The 18,939-nt window shown below is 43.6% G+C and overlaps 1 protein-coding gene across 3 annotated transcripts in view; it reads right to left on the reverse strand.

Moving 5' to 3' along the window:
• Positions 1 to 496: 496 nt before the first annotated feature.
• Positions 497 to 18,939, reverse strand: part of mrps28 (mitochondrial ribosomal protein S28) — a 165,849-nt gene continuing 147,406 nt past the window's right edge. Inside the window, exons 4-5 of one of the 3 annotated variants that reach the window (XR_015079028.1) lie at positions 6,512 to 6,643; positions 525 to 744 (exon numbers count right to left, since the gene is read on the reverse strand). Coding sequence is in view for 1 of the 3 variants with exons in the window: in XM_085993228.1 (XP_085849354.1) it covers positions 591 to 744 (154 nt within the window). In the remaining 2 variants the exon portion in view is untranslated. Of the gene's footprint in view, positions 745 to 6,511; positions 6,644 to 18,939 lie in introns of all 3 variants that reach the window. The other 2 variants (XM_085993228.1, XR_015079029.1) reach the window with 2 other exon arrangements.

An 18,939-nucleotide genomic window follows, 5' to 3' on the forward strand; every position in this document is an offset into this window, starting at 1 on the left:
AATTCATAAACATTTTAGATTGTCTTCATACCCGTTACAGTAAAATACTAATTTACTGAAAAGAAAAAAGGGTAAATTTTAATAATTTATTCAACAGTGCTAATCCTCAGACTACTGAATAAGAACATTTCTGAGCAGTGGCTCCGCTGGAAAGTGCATGTGTATGGACACTGGTTGAGGGTGCGATTGGATGCTGCTGTGATGACCCCATAGTTGAATAGCCTCATAACACTAATTTTAAGGTTCACATAAGAACAGCAACTTGGGAAAGTTTGCTTCTGCAGGGACCAGCACCTTTGGGAGAGATGGGGAGAAAATTGGGAATTTTGTTTTAATAAAAGCGGCAGCAATGTGTACATAACAGAGGCTTGTGTAAGCAAGAAAAAATTACTATTCCTAAAAAGCGATGTGTTGCTTCAGCTTAGCTGTTCTGAAGCTGTATCAATGAAAATGTGCGTGTATAGCTTTTTGAATTTTGACAAACACATAAAAAGTGTACGTTATAAAATGTTTATTTTTTAAAATAGTGAAGCAAGAAATACATATTTTTGTATTGAAACAAAATTATACCAGGTCACTATTTATAACTTTCACTCTCTTTGCTTTGAATCCTTGCTGTCCAGCAATCCCAGGAGGGCAGCTTCTGCCTCTAGCAGAGTTGTGTCTGTCTTGGCCCCAAGAAAGCGTGACGTCCGCTCTAGATCAACAAGTTTCAAACGCACTCTCACGTCCCGCTGATACTTCCTAGACAAAAACAAAACATATCATTTGTATGATATTTTAACAGGCTTCATAGAACTGCTAAAGTTTACACACAAAACATAAACAAGAGGATTGTGTATAAGTCCTCATAAATTCTTCTATTTTTTAGGGTGGAACATATAACGAATGTGATCAACAAGCCTCACCTTGATACCAGAATCTAATTTTGTACCTTTTCATATTAGAATTACTAAACAGTGATTTTTATATTTGGAACAATTTAATGTTTTGTAGGTAAACTGACATTTTTACACCAGCAATCACCATACTGTTATTATAATCACTTTACAGCATCCACAAGATTAGAAAGTAACCATCATGACTACCTGGGGTATAATCCAGATAACATCAATAAGGTATCATGAGATTTTACACGCAAAAAGGAACAAACGTGCCATCTTTGTGGCTTTGTCCACAAAGCAGTGGCAAGTACCCGAATGATATATTCTTCAGAACGCTGTCATACAAGTATAATAGGAAATTATGCTCATCATGAGATTTTGATTTCATCAGTTAGGGAGGATACTTGGGTTTTTGTCAGATTTTCAATGTACCTTTTGACTGCACTGTTCGCTGCACAGGTCAGTCTCATTGCAAAACTGCAGCCTCTCACAGCTGATAATATCACACTATCACTCCATTTCTGTGTGGTGTGCTACCCACTAATGTGAAACTGTTAAACCACAAAAGTGACCGCTGTATCTTTCCCCAAGTGTAGTGTCTGTGCCCATAATTACCGGGTGGTTCCAGTGCAGAGAGGTTTGAGTAAGCTCATGCAGGATGGACACGAGGAGCACAGAACTACAAATAGATCGATGATAATCCGGTACATAATCATGTGAGTTTTGTTTTACGGATGTCAATGACATAAAAATTTAATTTGACACTACGTCAAATAAATACTTTGCATGAACACTATATTTACAAACTATGACATTTAGCACACTAGTCTCCAGTAGCCACTGCTGCTCTAGTGGCACTACAGTTAACCTCAATGTCCCTAGGCTTGAGATGGGGGTTTGGGGGGGGGGGGGGGGTGGTAAATCAGCCAGGTTCCCATTCCTGATCACGGCCTCTGCTGGAACGTGTGCCTGTAGACATAAGGCGCAGACAAAATCGGGCTTCATTCCGATACCCCTTCAAAGCCATGCAGCCGACCAACAAATATTACACAAGCTTACAGCTGACAGATGGCCTTGGGCAAGGCTGCTAGTTCCTCTGGAACCATACAACAGCAACTGTCACCACCTTTAGGAATGTGGGAGAGAGAAGAATCAAAAGCTCCTTGTTGTGTCTCTCCGAAACATCTCAATGTGCTTCACACAGAATGAATTATTTTGAAGTGTTTACCCAACTGTTTTTGGTGATGTTGGTTGAAGTGGTCTGGACACCAGCCATCGGGTTGTTCTTCAAATAATGTTCACCTGAACCATCAGATCAGGAAATGGGGCATTGGTGTAACACAGGACAGCATGTCCTATAATGTAGTTCTCCCTCAGTATTGCAATGTAATGTTAACCTAGATTACATGCTCCAGTCCAGGAGTAGGATTGAATCCTCAACCTTCTGACTTAGAGGTGATAGTGTTGCCAACTAAGTCAAAAAACAAGTGAGATGGTTTTGCCAGAAATTGATTCCATGGCAGATGACAGTTTTACTCTTCAATCATTAATGCACAGATGAAAGAAAGCTGGAAAGAAATACAAGTATGCACCATAGCTGTATAGATATTGAATAAAGTAAACCTTTTGCAGAGAAATGGGAACATCTGCCGTCACTGACCAAATGTAAAGATCTGGCAAGTGTTGTCTTGGTATCCTATGATTAAGATCTGAATTATTATGACTTAACATTGGAGGTCATATCATTTGGAGTCATTGCAGGCCTCCATTTAGTTGCCCTTATGGTTACACCAATGGTATTGTACATTTCATTTGCCAGCTAAATATCCTCATCCAGTTACAGGCACTTTGGTTCAAAACAACCTGCACATTTCATGTGGTTTGACACCAATATTTTGTTAACCTGATTACTAACCTTTTTATTTAGCCAAGCATTCCTAGACAAAATTAACTCTGGAGACACTAACATTTCTTTTTAACAGACATAGTTAATTTCCCATGGCAATGCTCAGAGACAATTTTACAAAAAACATATTTATATAGATTACTAGAGGACCTTCTGTGGCATGCTCTCGGTTACACTGTGCAACATACAATGCATTAGCAGGATCACTGACTTACAGTGACTGATGTCAAAATGAGTTTTTATTTCCTAGCATTCTAGGGCTTTTGCCTCTGTTCTGAGCACCAAATTCCATGACTGTCCATTTCTTCTTTGAAAATAAGAAATTAGTGACTTGGATTATATGTTCCTTTATTTTCTTTTTCAAAACTCTGGGTAGACAGAAGATGGTAGGGCAAAATGCAGCACATTGGTAGATATGTAGAGTTTAGTAGTAGTGCGCAGGGTGAAGTTGTGGTTTTTAAGAATAGTTATGGGTGGTGCTGAGTTTGGGTAGCATTGGGGAATGGTTTTGGCAAATGGTAGCATTGTGGAGGGTGAATACTGGGGGTTAGAAGCACTAGGGCATTTGGTTTTACTGAGTGATGCCTGGGGTCTGACAATAGTGGAGAGGGGATGTCAGCGCCCGAGTAGAGACTTGGGCTTTTCAGGCTGGAACAGAGGTGTCTCAGAGATGATTTTATAAGATAAGATGATTGTAAATGGCATGTAAAAGGTTAATTAGGAACACTATTTTAAATTAAACTGTGGATGTAGGACAAGGGGACACAGATTCAAACAAGTAAAAGGTATGATATCAGGAGGTTCTTCACTCAGTGATCAGTCTTTAAAAGAACCAAAGGCGACATGAGGAAAAACTTTTTTATGCAGTGAGTGGTTAGGATCTGGAATGCACTGCCTGAAAGGGTGGTGGAGGCAGACTCAATTGTGGCTTTCAAAAGGGAATTGGATAAGTACTTGAAGGAAATTTTTTTGCAGGGCTACGGGGAAAGGGTGGGGGAGTGGGACTAGCTGGAGTGCTCTTGCAGAGAGCCGGCATGGACTCGACGGGCCGAATGGCCTCCTTCTGTACTGTCACCATTCAATGATCAATGCTTGGAATGGATTGCCGAGCAAAGTAGTAGAAGCAAAAACCATGGAATCATTTAATAAACAACTAGATATGGCGGGTGGGGGGGGGGGGGAAAGAGAGTGTAGGGTTGTTCTGGACGGAGGAATTAAGATGGGCCAAATGGCCTTCCTCATCTGTAAGTATCTTGTGAGATGCAGCTGGGAGGTCTCAGATGTAGGTAAACAACTACATCACCTGCTTGGGATCACTCAGAGCCATAGACGAATACAGCACTTAAACGTCAGTCTATCGTATTTGTGTCTGTTCTTATTCCCGTTGTTATTGTACGTGAAAGAGAGAAAATAATAAAAAAGCAGAGATTCACTTCAAATTGACAGACTGTAATGACTACACCCCTGTGGTAACTTTTATGTTCAAATTAGAAACAATACAGAATTGAAGTCAAATTGTGCTGTGCAGATTTCTGCTTGTGCCTTTTTGAAAATGTTTTCAAATTGGATGGTGAATTTGAATCGGCTTTCAACAAAACGTTTAAATAAAAGCTATTAACTTAATTTTTTAATTTCAGAAAAGGAGTCAAGCTGAGAGAGAGAGACAATATCCCATTGTTTACATTTAAACACTACTTACATGAGATTTGTTAATCCAGCTGCTAATTAGTTCCTGCTAAGTGGAAAATAGCAGCTGTGCAAGGTCATTTTTTTGGATACAAAAATTGCTAACTGAATTTTACTGTTTGAAAACAAAAATTAACTTCATTAAAATAGCCATGTTGCTTATTTACTGTTCCAGTGAAGCAGAGAACATCTCTATATTTATTTATGCAGTAGTATTTTTCTGGTAACTAATCATGAAACAATGAATTCAATGCCACTGTCAAACCCAGGAACGCCCCCCCCCCCCTTCAACAATGGTGTCAGACCTTTACCCGCCCCATTATTGTCAATTCCTGGGAACCAAACCCCACATTCGACAAGTTCTTACCAAAGCACAAGTTTCCCCGCTAATGAGCTGCTAAATCACAGAACTCCCAAATCCGGGATCCTCACTCTAGTGCTGCCTCCAAATCAAGAACTGCCCCCCCACCCCATTGCTGCTAAATCCTATGACGCCATCTCCCTCCTTGGCATGGCTAAACAAAAAGGTACCTACCTACCTCATTCAATCTTACTGTATTTTTGGCGTCAAAAAAGGTAAGGAATAAAAATTATTTACATACATAAAGGAATATATATATTTATATAAATTAAGGACATTAATTGAATGGATCTAACATAATCAAGGCCACTGATTTAGTTTTCAGCCCCCAAAATGCTAATAAAACTCCCAAAATACCATGAAATAAGATAGAGTTTGACTAATTCAGTCATCATAAATCAGTGATCATGATAATACATGGTCATAGCATAACACCCCACGTTATAAAACAACATATTCTCCGACTCACCTTAACCATCACCATAGGAGATCAATTAGTGTGTAATATATATATGTCTATGTATTTTTATTTATTTATTCATTCACGGGGCATGGGCGTCACTGGCAAAGCCAGCATTTTTTGCCCATCCCTAATTGCCCTCGAGAAGGTGGTGGTGAGCCGCCTTCTTCAACCGCTGCAGTCCGTGTGGTGAAGGTACTCCCCCACAGTGTTGTTAGGGAGGGAGTTCCAGGATTTTGACCCAGCGACAATGAAGGAACAGCGATAAACTTCCAGGTCAGGATGGTGTGTAACTTGGCGGGGAACTTGGAGGTGGTGGCGCTCCCATGCGTCTGCTGCCCTTGTCCTTCTAGGTGGTAGAGGTTACGAGTTTGGGAAGTGCTGTCGAAGAACCCTTGGCAAGTTGCTACAGTGCATCTTGTAGATGGTACACATCGTAGCCATGCTGCGCCAGCAGTGGAGTTAGTGAATGTTTAAAGTGGTGGATGGGATGCCAATCAAGCGGGCTGCTTTGTCCTGGTTGGTGTTGAGCTTCTTGAGCGTTGCTAGAGCTGCACTCATCCAGGCAAGTGGAGAGTATTCCATCACACTCCTGACTTATAGACGGTGGAGAGGCTTTGGGGAGTCAGGGGGTGAGTCACTCACCTCAGAATATCGAGCCTCTGACCTGCTCTTGTAGCCACAGTATTTATGTGGCTGATCTAGTTAAGTTTCTGGTCAATGGTGACACTGCCCAGGATGTTGATGGTGGGGGATTCGATGATGGCAATGCCACTGAATGTTAATGGGAGGTGGTTAGACACTCTCTCGTTGGAAATGGTCATTGCCTTGCACAAATGTTACTTTCCACTACTAGCCCAAGCCTGAATGTTGTCCAGGTCTTGCTGCATGCGGGCACGGACTACTTCATTATCTGAGGAGTTACGAATGGTACTGAACATTGCGCAATCATCAGCGAACATACCTGTAGTGTATGTAACCTGTACCACCTTAAGAGACTACCTTAAGGTGATGAACTACTTTCTGATGGCTCCTGTATATTGTAGTACCGGTGGTGACCACACCGGTATATAAACTCTGTGGAGCAGTTTGTATTTCAGTTCAGCCCTGACCCTCAATTACTAAAGACCTGTTTAAGTATTCTGTTGTCTGTGTCCAGTTATTCAGCATAACTACATTTGGAAAACATAGACTCAACAATACCCACTTCTAACCTTGTAATAGAGGGAAGGTCATTGATGAAGCAGCTGAAGAGAAGGTTGGGCCGAGTTACTGCCCTAGGAACTCCTGCAGCAATATATATTGTTTTAGCTGGTGCTGCAATTTAGGTTACACAGTGAACAGTCCTAAATGAAAAAAGGAATGGTTTGTTATTGGTCACTAAAAATACAATTTGGCTACTTTGATTGACAACCAATAATTCCAATTGGAAGCCAGTGGCCACAGTTTGAAAATGAAGCATTGGGTCACCATCTTGAAGCACCGGGGGTGGGATGCTGTTGAAAATAAGTACTGATCTTGTAATGTGGACAAAGACAAGCCACTAATGCAGGAGATAGATATTCAGAACTGAAATCTGAGGCCTTTTCTACCATTCTGAAAAAGAGCCTGCACCTGAAACATAAACCTGTCTGCTCTTTCCACAAATGCTGACTGATATACTGTGTTTCCAGCACTTCCTGTTTTTGTTTTACATTTCCACCATCTGCAGTATTTTTCTTTATACTTTTTCTAGCATATTGCATGACTTTCCTTACACAGCTAAGTTTCACCTCTTCACAATATAAATGTATAAAACAATAGTGGCATTCGTAACAAAATAAGCAGTTTAAGTCCCAGGAATGCCTGTCATTTAAACTTAGATCAGTCAAGTGAGTTTCATTTAATCGGTTTTTAGCCAAATTTAGAGGAAGCAACAAAAAAAAAAGATTGTTGGCAGTTGGCTTTTTTGAATTTCTCCATAATTACCAGCCAGTTGTGGATGGTCATCGTCACCAACTGAAGAGCAGTTTGCATCCCTGCCCTTTTGCTTAGATGCGGCAGTGGTGCACTGCCTACACAGAGACTAAATATGGGGAGAATATTTTACATTTGTTTTATTTAAAGAACTGCAACTTTATCATAGTAACTGAAAATAGAAACTATCACTCCAGAACATTATTTAAAGCAAATAACATGATATTCAGTGGGCCCAACCCAGCACTTTTTCTGGCATCAGAAGGATATCCCATATATATTAGGATCAACACTCTGAAACACAGATGAAGTTTTGTTTCTTCCCATCGGCAGGATTTATAGGGAGAGGCAAATGATAGGTTGCTGAAGGCATAGTAATCTTATCTAACTCCCCATCATTACAGTCAGGCACCAAATCCTTAATCTCCCAAACAACCAGGGCTCCCTATGTTTAAGTGTTAAACAGTCGAGCACCTCCCAGCCAAACATACACGGGATTAAACTGTCGACTGTGTCTGGCGTTTGATTCAAACTTCAAGTACTTTGCTTTTGAACAATTCCTCTGAACTCCAAACCAAACACATTGAGGCCAAGCCCTTATCTTGACTGCACTTCTGCTGTACTTTCTCATAGCACTCGCTGCATAAAATCAGCCTGCTGTCTGAGCTCTTAGGATGCTTTCAGGCATCAAGCAAAGGGCAATTAGATCTGTTTCCACAACTGAGAGTTAGGATGCACAATAAAGGTTTTTCTTTTAAGGGGGCTTAACATCTCTTCCAGACATTCTCTAAACATTTCCAGAGTGTTCAGTGGTACTGCAGTGGAAAGAAAACACAGCAAGTTATTTAGAACAAATGGATAAAAATATGCTTGGAAGAGAGTTATTTAAAAATCATTTCTAAGCATATTTTTATTCATTTGTTCTATATGTGAGCTTTTATTTGTAACCAGTGCAGCTGCACTCTTTATTCTATTGCCAATTTCAGTACTAGTTCAAGAGGTTCAGCAGCATTCCAACCGTTGTCTGCAACACAGCGATGTTAAACCACTTCACAATATAAATTTATAAGAGATGCATAGAAAAAAAAATAGGAGCAGACGACCATTCGGCCCTTCAAGCCTGCTCCGCCATTCAACACCATCATGGCTGATCCTCTATCTCAATACCATATTCCTGCTCTCTCCCCATACCCCTTGATGCCTTTTGTGTCTAGAAGTCTATCTATCCCCTTCTTAAATATATTCAGTGACTTGGCCTCCACAGCCTTCTGTGGTAGAGAATTCCACAGGTTCACCACCCTCCGAGTGAAGAAATTTCTCCTCATCTCAGTCCTAAATGGCCTACCCTGTATCCTGAGACTTTGACCCCCCAGCCAGGGGAAACATCCTCCCTGCATCCAGTCTGTCTAGCCCTGTCAGAATTTTATAAGTTTCAATGAGATCTCCTCTCATTCTTCTGAACGCTAGTGAATACAGGCCTAGTCGACCCAATCTCTCCTCATATGAAAGTCCTGCTATCCCAGGAATCAGTCTGGTGAACCTTCGCTGCACTCCCTCGATGGCAAGTATATCTTTTCTTAGGTAAGGAGACCAAAACTGCACACAGTACTCCAGGTGTGGTCTCACCAAGGCCCTGTATAACTGTAGTAAGGCATCCTTGCTCCTGTACTCAAATCCTCTTGCAATGAAGGCCAACATACCATTTGCCTTCCTAACTGCTTGCTGCACCTGCATGTTTGCTTTCAGTGACTGGTGTACACGGACACCTAGGTCCCTTTGTACATCAACATTTCCCAATCTATCACCATTTAAATAATACTCTGCCTTTCTGTTTGATATACCTATCAATTCGTCCAATAAAAAGCGACGAGTTAGGAACGTAACTAAAGGTTTTTATTGACTAAATAACAGAGCCCACCCTCGTGGGTGATCGGGTCCAACATGGAGGAATACCAGCCAGTCGGCTACCTTTATACCTGGGCAGGTAGGTGGAGCCATGGGCGGAGTCGGAGGTGGTCAGCCCAGGTATAACAGCGCGACAAGAGGCGACCTCGTATAGTGATACAACAGTGAGAACAGTGATAACAATACAAGTGATAACTATAGTGTAACGATAAAAGTGGTTTACCACACTGTTTTTCCTACCAAAGTGGATAGCTTCACATTTATCCACGTTATACTGCATCTGCCATGTATTTGCCCACTCACTCAACTTGTCTAAATCGCCTTGAAGCCTCTTTGCATCCTTCCTCACAACTCACAATCCCACCTAGTTTCGTGTCGTCAGCAAACTTGGAACTATTACATTTGGTTCCTTCATCCAAATCATTGATATATATTGTCAATAACTGGGGCCCAAGCACTGATCCCTGCGGTACCCCATTAGTCACCACCTGCCACCCCGAAAAAGACCCATTTATTCCTACTCTCTGTTTCCTGTCTGTTAACCAATTTTCAATCCATGCCAGTATATTACCCCCAATCCCAAGATGCATAATTATATTTACACAAGATATGTAAACAAAATTTACCAATCTATATATATATAAAGCGGCTCTTCTGTCTGTCCCGATGTCTGTCTGTCCGTTCTCTATACGTTTGAAAGTTACAGAGCGTACCGACGCGCGCGTCGCCTCAAAAGAAAGCTTACGATTCCGGACCGGTCATAGGCGTATTTATGTTTCGGCCGGACAAAAATCCCACCCGCGGTATCCCAAAAACGTTCAGCGTTCCGCTCATTAGCATCTCATTAGCGACCGTGTGACGTCGAGGTCCACCAATCGGACGGCGGGTTCCTTCCTGCAGTTGAGTGTCGAGTGATTCGACGATTGACCAATCCTACGCTTCGGTGACCTGACCGGTCGACCAATCGGTGCGTGTGTGGGCGGGCCTTATCCTTCTGAACCGAGGTGAGTGGCCGCCATCTTGATTTTTCACAATTTTTTCCCCCACACTTTCTGTGTGTTAGGGAACTAAGGTAAATATTTTAATGATGTGTTAGGGAATTAAATAACAATTTAATAGGGGGGGGGGGGGGGAGAGCCTCGGGAAATCGCGCCGGGGGGGGGTGGGGGGGGAGCCTCGGGAAATCGCGCCGGGGGGGGGGGGGGGGGGGAGGAGAGAGAGAGAGCGCGCCTCGGGAAATCGCGGGGGGGGGGGGGGGGGGGGGGAGAGAGCCTCGGGAAATCGCGGGGGGGGGGGGGGAAAGAGAGCCTCGGGAAATCGCAGGGGGCTCGTGCCACCCGCACTGACGCCGCCTGCACATGCGCCGCCCGCGAGAGCCCGCTCCCGGCGCCGGCCACCACTCAGCATTCCCGCTATCGGAACGGCACCGGACCTCAGGCGCTAGGCAGGGGGAGGGGCCGGAGAAAGGGACAGAGGGGAGCAAGGGAGGGGTAGGGGTGGGCGAGGGAGACAGAGGAGGGGAGGGAGAGGAGGGAGGGATAGGACATGACAGGGAGAGGGGGGACACACAGGGGCAGGGAGACCAAGCGCCCCAAAATTGCCCTCGCAACGCGGGGCTCCCCAGCTAGTATAAAATATATTATCCAAAAACCTTGCCCAAACTAACACAGCACACCTACAATGCTCAAAACGGGTACTGTAACATTTTAATTTTGGAATATGACAAGAGTAATTAAAAAGATCTATCACCAACTTCTAATTACCAGAAAATTCATAAATAACATTTATTTCATTTCCACAAGAAATTTGCAACCTATATAAGTAACAAGGCAGTAATTCTTGTATGGGAATAGTTTATAGCTGGTTTAATCAAGATTTTAAGGGAAAAATCTGGAGAAAAATAAAATTCTGACAGCAACAACTAATAGGCAAAGGATATTCAATTGACTTTAATTGCCACATGCACACATATTGTTTTGCAGTTTCCTCCCTTCTATGCCACACTCCTGGCTGCCTTAGCGTTTCTTTGAATATTTCTTTTTAAAACATTCGCTGATGTCATTATAAAGTGAGTCAGAGAGGATATAAAGGAAATGGCAAGTTAAAAACAAACAGAAAAACAGAGGGGCAAACAGAATCAGAGTGGAAGAAAAGCAAAGACACTTATAGGAAGGGAGAGAGACGGATCAATTTACAAATTCCAATTCCAATAATGTAATTTTTTATAACGAACACTAAAACCTGGACAGGTTAGATTAATAAGCAGAAGTGTGTTATTTAACCAGGTCCTGTCAAGAAGTTCAAGACAAGGTGCAAAGAACCTTCAGCTAGGGAAAAAAAATAACTGGCACAAGTCTTGGAGCTTTATACAATCTAAGAGACCATATATCACTGTTTAACTGCAATGGCATCATGACATTTTAGTGTGTATGCTCAGCACATGGTTTCCCCAGAATCTATTATGCGAGGCTGTACATCTAGGGCTTGGGGAAGATTCAGAATGAGAATAGTAATTTAATTTTCAGCCTTGCAGCCACTCAGAGGGTGGGGAACCTGTGGAATTCTCTACCACAGAAGGTTGGAATGACAAAGTTTTTAAACTTTTACATATGTTTACATGCTTGCTATAGTTCTGCTTAGTCATTGTTCCCTTCAGTTAAATTCTGATAAATGCCTAGTGTGCACTTTTAATCATCGCAGCTAGGCCTACGACATGGCAATTAGAGTCAAACTAAGATCACTGCTGCGCCGTATAACAAATTTTGCACATTTCTTCAATTTAGGCTGGCCTCAACTCATGTTGAAGTATCAGTGCTAGTCCATGAGCTCTTGTATTCTGCTAGTATAACCTCTTGTATTAAAGGAATGGCATTTTTCAGCCAGCAGCAGCATAGCTGCTTCAACATTCATGATCAGAGTGAACTTGAACAGAGCTCCAAGTAGAGTTTAGGTAACAACTACTGTAACATCACCTATAGTGATCAAATATGGTCAGAACAAACTGTTCTTTCCTATTGTTGTAGTACTCCAAATTAGGTCTCGCATCTGATTTCTTCATGATGAAGGGTCACAAAGGGGTCATCTTTTGTTGGCTTTATTGTGGGGCCTATTTCTTGTATCAGTGGAAAGCAGTATTAGATTAAAAAAATTCCATGCACAAACTCAGTCAGCAGAATACAACAACAAAGAGTTGCATTACTTAACCCGAGGAGAACTGCAGTAGCATTTAAAGAATACGGTCAACGGATAAATACGTTTTGGCTCCATACAGGACTCCAATTCTACTGCATAATTTTAAAACTAGAAAATTAGTCCTGCAGATTTTGAATGTTATTTTTACTTAAGCATTTTACAGCTGACCACCAAAAGGCCAGCGAGGGCTTATATCTAGTGCTTCTCGTGTGGGAGGAGTGTCTGGCTTCCCCTTAGTGATGCAGGTAAAACTGGGAAATTACTACGTGGAGATAGTGCAGATCTGCATCAATGAGATTAACATGCTAAGGTCACTATGTTCTCTCATAGAAGCCCTATGTAAAAACAGTTGTGCTTTGATAAAGCTATAGTTTATTCAGCATAAAGAATTAAACAGTAATAATGATACAAACCATTAAGATAAGTTTGCATACAGCAGTTAAAGATTGCTGCTTCAGTGGCTCAGTTGATAAGTGCAACTGCCAGATGAGCAGTGGACTTGATCCCCAGCATGTGCTGAATTAGCTGATCTCTGCTGGGGGGCGGGGGGTGGGGCAGTGGTAGAACTGCTACCAAAGTTCTCTGCATATCCTGGCGAGGGAAGAGTTTCTGCTCCAACCCAGTTACTCTTGCTGGAAAGTGTGGCGTGTGGACGTCAAGGACGGACAGGGTTTGGCTCAATTGTGACAGCCCCACCATGGTTAAACAGTACACGCACTGTCTAGATTTATAGAAGAAGAATGGATGGTTCATTGAGACATGAGGTACCCAGTGTCCTTGAGACTGTACCTCGGCATGAGTCAGCACCTTCAGGACAGAAATCAAGAAAACTGGAGGGGAAAAAAATGCCCCTTGGTAAGATGGCATTCTTCACTTTCACAACATTACTCTAAAAAGCAACTGCAACAAATAATCAGAAAATCATAGAATTTTATAGCATAACAACAAATCTCTTGGACCATCAACTCTGTACCAGTGTCTTTCTCCACATAAGCCATAGTCTAATTCCACTCTCCTACTTGCTTTACATACCCTTTAATATTCCTAAATAAACAGTCCAAAATGTGCCTCAATATAAAATAGAATATCTAGTGGCAACTGCACCACCATAGGTGTGTTGTGTAGGGTTTGTGTGTTTCTTAAAAGAGCATCTCTTCTGTCTCAAGATACACAATTTGGGTAACATAACCTTTTTCCACCATGTTAAACTGCACTAGAAACTGTCCAGCTGGTTGGGTGCACAACTGGAAATAACAAGGATTGTTCATTTCACCTCTCTTGTCTGGCAAATCAATTAGACTACGAAAATGTTCTTCATTAAATATATGACATGAATTCAGTGAAGTAGTAACAACCTATGCAACTGTCAGTACAGGAAACTTTCGATTAACCGGCCCCTAAATAACCGGAAATGTCGGTTAACCGGCAAAATTCAGGAGTAGGTTCAGGTAACTTTTATTACTTTTTTTACTCCATTTGTTGCTGTGCAAGGGTGTAGCTGCAGCTGTTGCTAAGCTACAGAGACGCTTGCAACTTGTGCTGATTGTTCTGAAGGGTTTGTTGCTTTATACGGAGCTCTGAGCTCCATATCTTTCACTATAGCGTTCGGTTATCTGGAATTTTTGATGAACCGGCACCACGTCGGTCCGGTCCGTGCCGGATACCAGAAAGTTTCCTGTACATATAAAGCTCAACAAAAGACAATGTTGCAATGGGTCAAATGACTGAATCAAATATGGCCACAGATTCCTAGTAACCTGTTGCCATATGAAAGAATGCGCTAATGCTAACACGCTCTTCAAAAAATGGTGTTTTTATGGATTACCTTATTTTCCCCCCTAAAAAGAGTTGGGTCATTTGCATTGTAGAGTTTGCTGCAGATCAGTAATAGCGGGGATGGGGAAGGAAGGGGCAGCTGTGCATTACTACAAGTAAAACTATATACTGCATAGGGAACATTGGGGACAGGAATGCATTAAAGAGAACAAATGAGTTGAAAAGTTATCAGGGATAGAGCAGGGGAATGGGATTGCTCTACAGGGAGCCGGCACAGACTCGATGGGCTGAATGGCCTCCTTCTGTGCCATTGTGACTATGAGACTAAACATTTAACAATGCAAATATTGCCAGTCGCGCAATACTGATCTTCCTATGAGCTGGTGTTGCCACCAACACTTGGGTTTGCTGGGATGTGAACAGAGATGTAGGTCAAATTGGAGAACAAACCATGCGGCACTGCAGCACCACAGTATTTTATTCTTAATGATTCAGATGGTAGTTTACAGTTTTCCCAGAGTATAGGATTACTGGTGCACAATGTCCAGGTGATAATTTACTTAAATATAAACTACTACTTTTACAAACTTTTCAAAACATCGCTTTATGTGCCTTTAGATACCTAATGAAATTCCATCCACCTCCAGAATAAAAAGACAACAAAGCATATTTGTTTTGATTGAAAGATTTCAGCGCATGAAACTAAAATACACAAGAGAAAAGGAATGCAATCTAACATGCCAAACGTGCCTGTTAGACCCTTTCCCCTAGGTTAGGCTCTGCTACAACTCAAGCAGCAAGGGGACAAGCCTTAGTAGAGAGTGAGGAATTCCTAGATAAATCAAGTTAATATAGAAGTTGCCCAGTTGCTAAGTTAAATACGTAGCAAGTTTGAATTAAACAGAGCAGCTCCCCGATGGGTAAATGGAACTCATGCTGTGATACGAAGACATACAGCCCAGAATGGGATGTGGGCGTCGCTGGTAAGGCCAGCATTTATTGCCGAACCCTAGTTGCCCTTGAGAAGGTGATGGTGCGCCGCCTTCTTGAACCGCTGTGTGGTGAAGGTACTCCCACAGTGCTGTTAGGGAGGGAGTTCCAGGATTTTGACCCAGCGACGATGAAGGAACAGTGATATACTTCCAAGTCAGGATGGTGTGTGACTTGGAGGGGAACTTGGAGGTGGTGGTGTTCCCATGCACCTGCTGCCCATGTCCTTCTAGGTGGTAGAGGTCACGGGTTTGGGAGGTGCTGCCAAAGAAGCCTTGGTGAGTCGCTGCAGTGCATCTTGTAGATGGTACACACTGCAGCCATGGTACACTGGTGGTGGAGGGAGTGAAGGTTTAAGGTGGTGGATGAGGTGCTAATCAAGCGAGCTGCTTTGTCTTGGATGGTGTTGAGCTTCTTGAGTGTTGTTGCAGCTGCACTCATCCAGGCAAGTGGAGAGTATTCCATCATAATCTTGACTTGTGCCTTGTAGATGGCGGAAAGGCTTTGCGGAGTCGGAAGGTGAAAAACTCACCGCAGAATACCCAGCCTCTGACCTGCTCTTGTTGCCACAGTATTTATGTGGCTGGTCCAGTTAAGTTTCTGGTCAATGGTGACCCCCAGGATATTGATGGTGAGGGATTCAGTGATGGTAATGCTGTTGAATGTCAAGGGGCAGTGGTTAGACCCTTGCTTGTTGGAGATAGTCATTGCCTGGCACTTAAGTGGCAGGTAACATTCGCGCCACACAGCAGCCCAAGCCTGAATGTCATCCAGGTCTTGCTGCATGCAGGCATGGACTGCTTCATTATCTGAGGAGTTGCGAATGGCACTGAACACTCTGCAGTTATCAGCGAACATCCACACTTCTGACCTTATGATGGAGGGGAGGTCATTGATGAAGCAGCTGAAGATGGTTGGGCCCAAGACACTGCCCTGAGGAACTCCTGCAGCGATGTCCTGGGGTTGTGATGATTGACTTCCAACCACCACAACCATTTTCCTTTGTACTATGTATGACTCCAGCCAGTGGAGAGTTTTCCTCCCCAATTCCCATTGACTTCAATTTTACTAGGGCTCCTTGATGCCACACTCAGTCAAATGCTGCCTTGATGTCAAGGGCAGTCACTCTCACCTCACCTCTGGAATTCAGCTCCTTTGTCCATGTTTGGACCAAGGTTGTAATGAGGTCGGGAGCGGAGTGGTCTTGGCGGAACCCAAACTGGGCATCAGTGAGCAGGCTATTGGTGAGTAAGGGCCGCTTGATAGCACTGTCGATGACACTCTCCATCATTTTGCTGATGATTGAGAGGCGACTGATCGGGATTGGATTTGTCCTGCTTTTTGTGGAGAGGACATACCTGAGCAGTTTTCCACATTGTCGGATAGATGCCAGTGTTGTAGCTGTGCTGGAACAGCTTGGCTAGAGGCGCAGCTAGTTCTGGAGCACAAGTCTTCAGCATGATAGCCGGGATGTTGTCGGGGCCCATAGCCTTTGCTGTATCCAGTGCGCTCAGCCGTTTCTTGGTGTCACGTGGACTGAATTGAATTGGCTGAAGGCTGGCTTCTGCGATGGCGGGGACCTCAGGAGGAGGCCGATATGGATCATCCACTCAGAACTTCTGGCTGAAGATGGTTGCAAACGCTTCAGCCTTGTCTTTTGCACTCACGTGCTGGGCTCCACCATCATTGAGGATGGGGATATTCATGGAGCCTTCTCCTCCTGTTAGTTGTTTAATGGTCCACCACCATTCATGACTGGATGTGGCAGGACTGCAGTTTTGATCTGATCCGTTGATTGTGGGCAGTGAAGAGTCAACCACATTGCTGTAGGTCTGGAGTCACATATAAGCCAGATCAGGTAAGGACGGCAGATTTCCTTCCCTAAAGGACATTGGTGAACCAGATAGGTTTTTAATGACAATCCGATAGTTTCATGGTTACCATTACTGATACTAGCTTTTTATTCCAGATTTATTTAATTAACTGAATTTAAATTCCCCAGCTGCCATGGTGGGATTTGAACTCATATCTCCAGATCATTAGTCCAGGCCTCTGGATTACTAGCCAAGTGACATTACTATTAGCTTTACCATCTCAGAGATTGGCGAGGGAGGAGGAGAAATGGAGGACAAAACACACCTAGGGTTTTCACTTGTGATTGCTATACAGTGACCCTGGCTGGAATAATGCCTGTGTGAATGTTGAGCAAGGACAGAATTAAGGACATTAAGGGATGGGAATAAATATCAAGAAAAGTGAAACAGAAGTTGAAGGCTTGGGCTTTTGAATTAATTTAGTCTTAGAAATATTGGCAAGTCCCTTCCAGCACAGAGCAAACATAAGAGTTTGGTACAAAAGGGAGAAAACAAGGTCAATGCAAAGCAACCTCCTAATAAAGTCAATAGTCTTTGTAATGAAATCTGTTTGTCTTGATCCTGTATTCGTTTTGCACTCATGTATATTACCCTCCCCCACTGTGTATAGTTTCACTTCCTCTTTCCCGACTAACCTGGGAGGTTCCAGGTCTTGGCTCTTGGCTCCGCCCCTGACTTCTCTTACATAAAGATCCCAGGATCTGTATGACTCATTCCTGTGAACCAGTCGGCGTGTTGAGATGTTAGCTCTGATCTTAGTGATTAAAAGCCAACTTGTTTAAGTCTATAACTTCTAGTTTTGTGGTTATTGAAGGCCCATCAATTTTAATCACTAAAGAATACTAGGATGGATCGACTCCTAAAACCAGAGCGTCTGGACTTGGATCCACATTCTGCTGAAGCATCAAATCAATTTGGACACTGGCTCAAATGCTTCGAACTCTTCGCGGGGGCCTCATCCGCTAGCGAGGTAGATAAACTGAGTCTACTGACTACTCACGTTAGTCATCGGATTTATTCGTTCATCCGGGACGCCACCTCTTACACGGAGGCCATCACTATCCTGAAGGCCCAATACCAGAGGCCGGTAAACGACGTGTACACCAGACATCTGCTGGCTACACGCAGGCAGCGACCAGAGGAATCAATGGACGATTTCTTACAGGGCCTAAAGGACCTGGTCCGGGACTGTAACTGCAAGGCCGTGACGGCCAACGCGTACTCTGACGAATTGGTCCGCGATTCCTTCATCACGGGCCTCAAATCGAATTATATCCGGCAGAGACTGCTGGAGGTGGTGGTCCTGGACTTAAAAAAGGCAGTGGCCACTGCGCGATCGCTGGACGTGGCCCAGAAAAACTCTGACTCTTATTCTTCCGGCCATGCGGCCCTCACCGCCTCGTGCGCGCCGAGGGGGCCGCCATCTTGGAATCAGCCATCTTCCCCATCCAGGTCTCAGACCAGCTCTACGCCGCCGGAGTCCCCACACAGAAGTTCACCCAGGAGTCCTACTACAGCAGCAATGTCTCGAGGCCCGAAATGCTACTTCTGCGGCCAGGCCAAACACCCAAGACAACGATGCCCAGCGAAGGACGCTACATGCTTCAAATGTAAGAAAAAGGGGCATTTTAGCAAAGTCTGCAGGGGGAATCCGATTTCCAACTCCGTCACCGCCTCGTGCGGGCCGCCATCTTGGGATCCGCCATCTTTTCCCGACTCAACGGCCGCCCAGGGCCCAACAGTGGCTTCGATCACGGTGGATCAATCGAGGCCACACCCGTTGACAAAATCCATGATGGACATACAGGTAAACGGGAATTTAACGAAATGTTTAATTGACTGTGGGAGTACCGAGAGTTTTATCCACCCTAGCCTGGTACGGCGGCACTCATTAACGGTAACTCCTACACGGAGCAGAATTGCTATGGCTGCTAAGCCCCACACTTCGG

This window comes from Somniosus microcephalus, chromosome 7, assembly GCF_052327205.1.
Source record: "Somniosus microcephalus isolate GS21.2 chromosome 7, FLI_Smic_1.0, whole genome shotgun sequence".
NCBI classification, from domain to species: domain Eukaryota; kingdom Metazoa; phylum Chordata; class Chondrichthyes; order Squaliformes; family Somniosidae; genus Somniosus; species Somniosus microcephalus.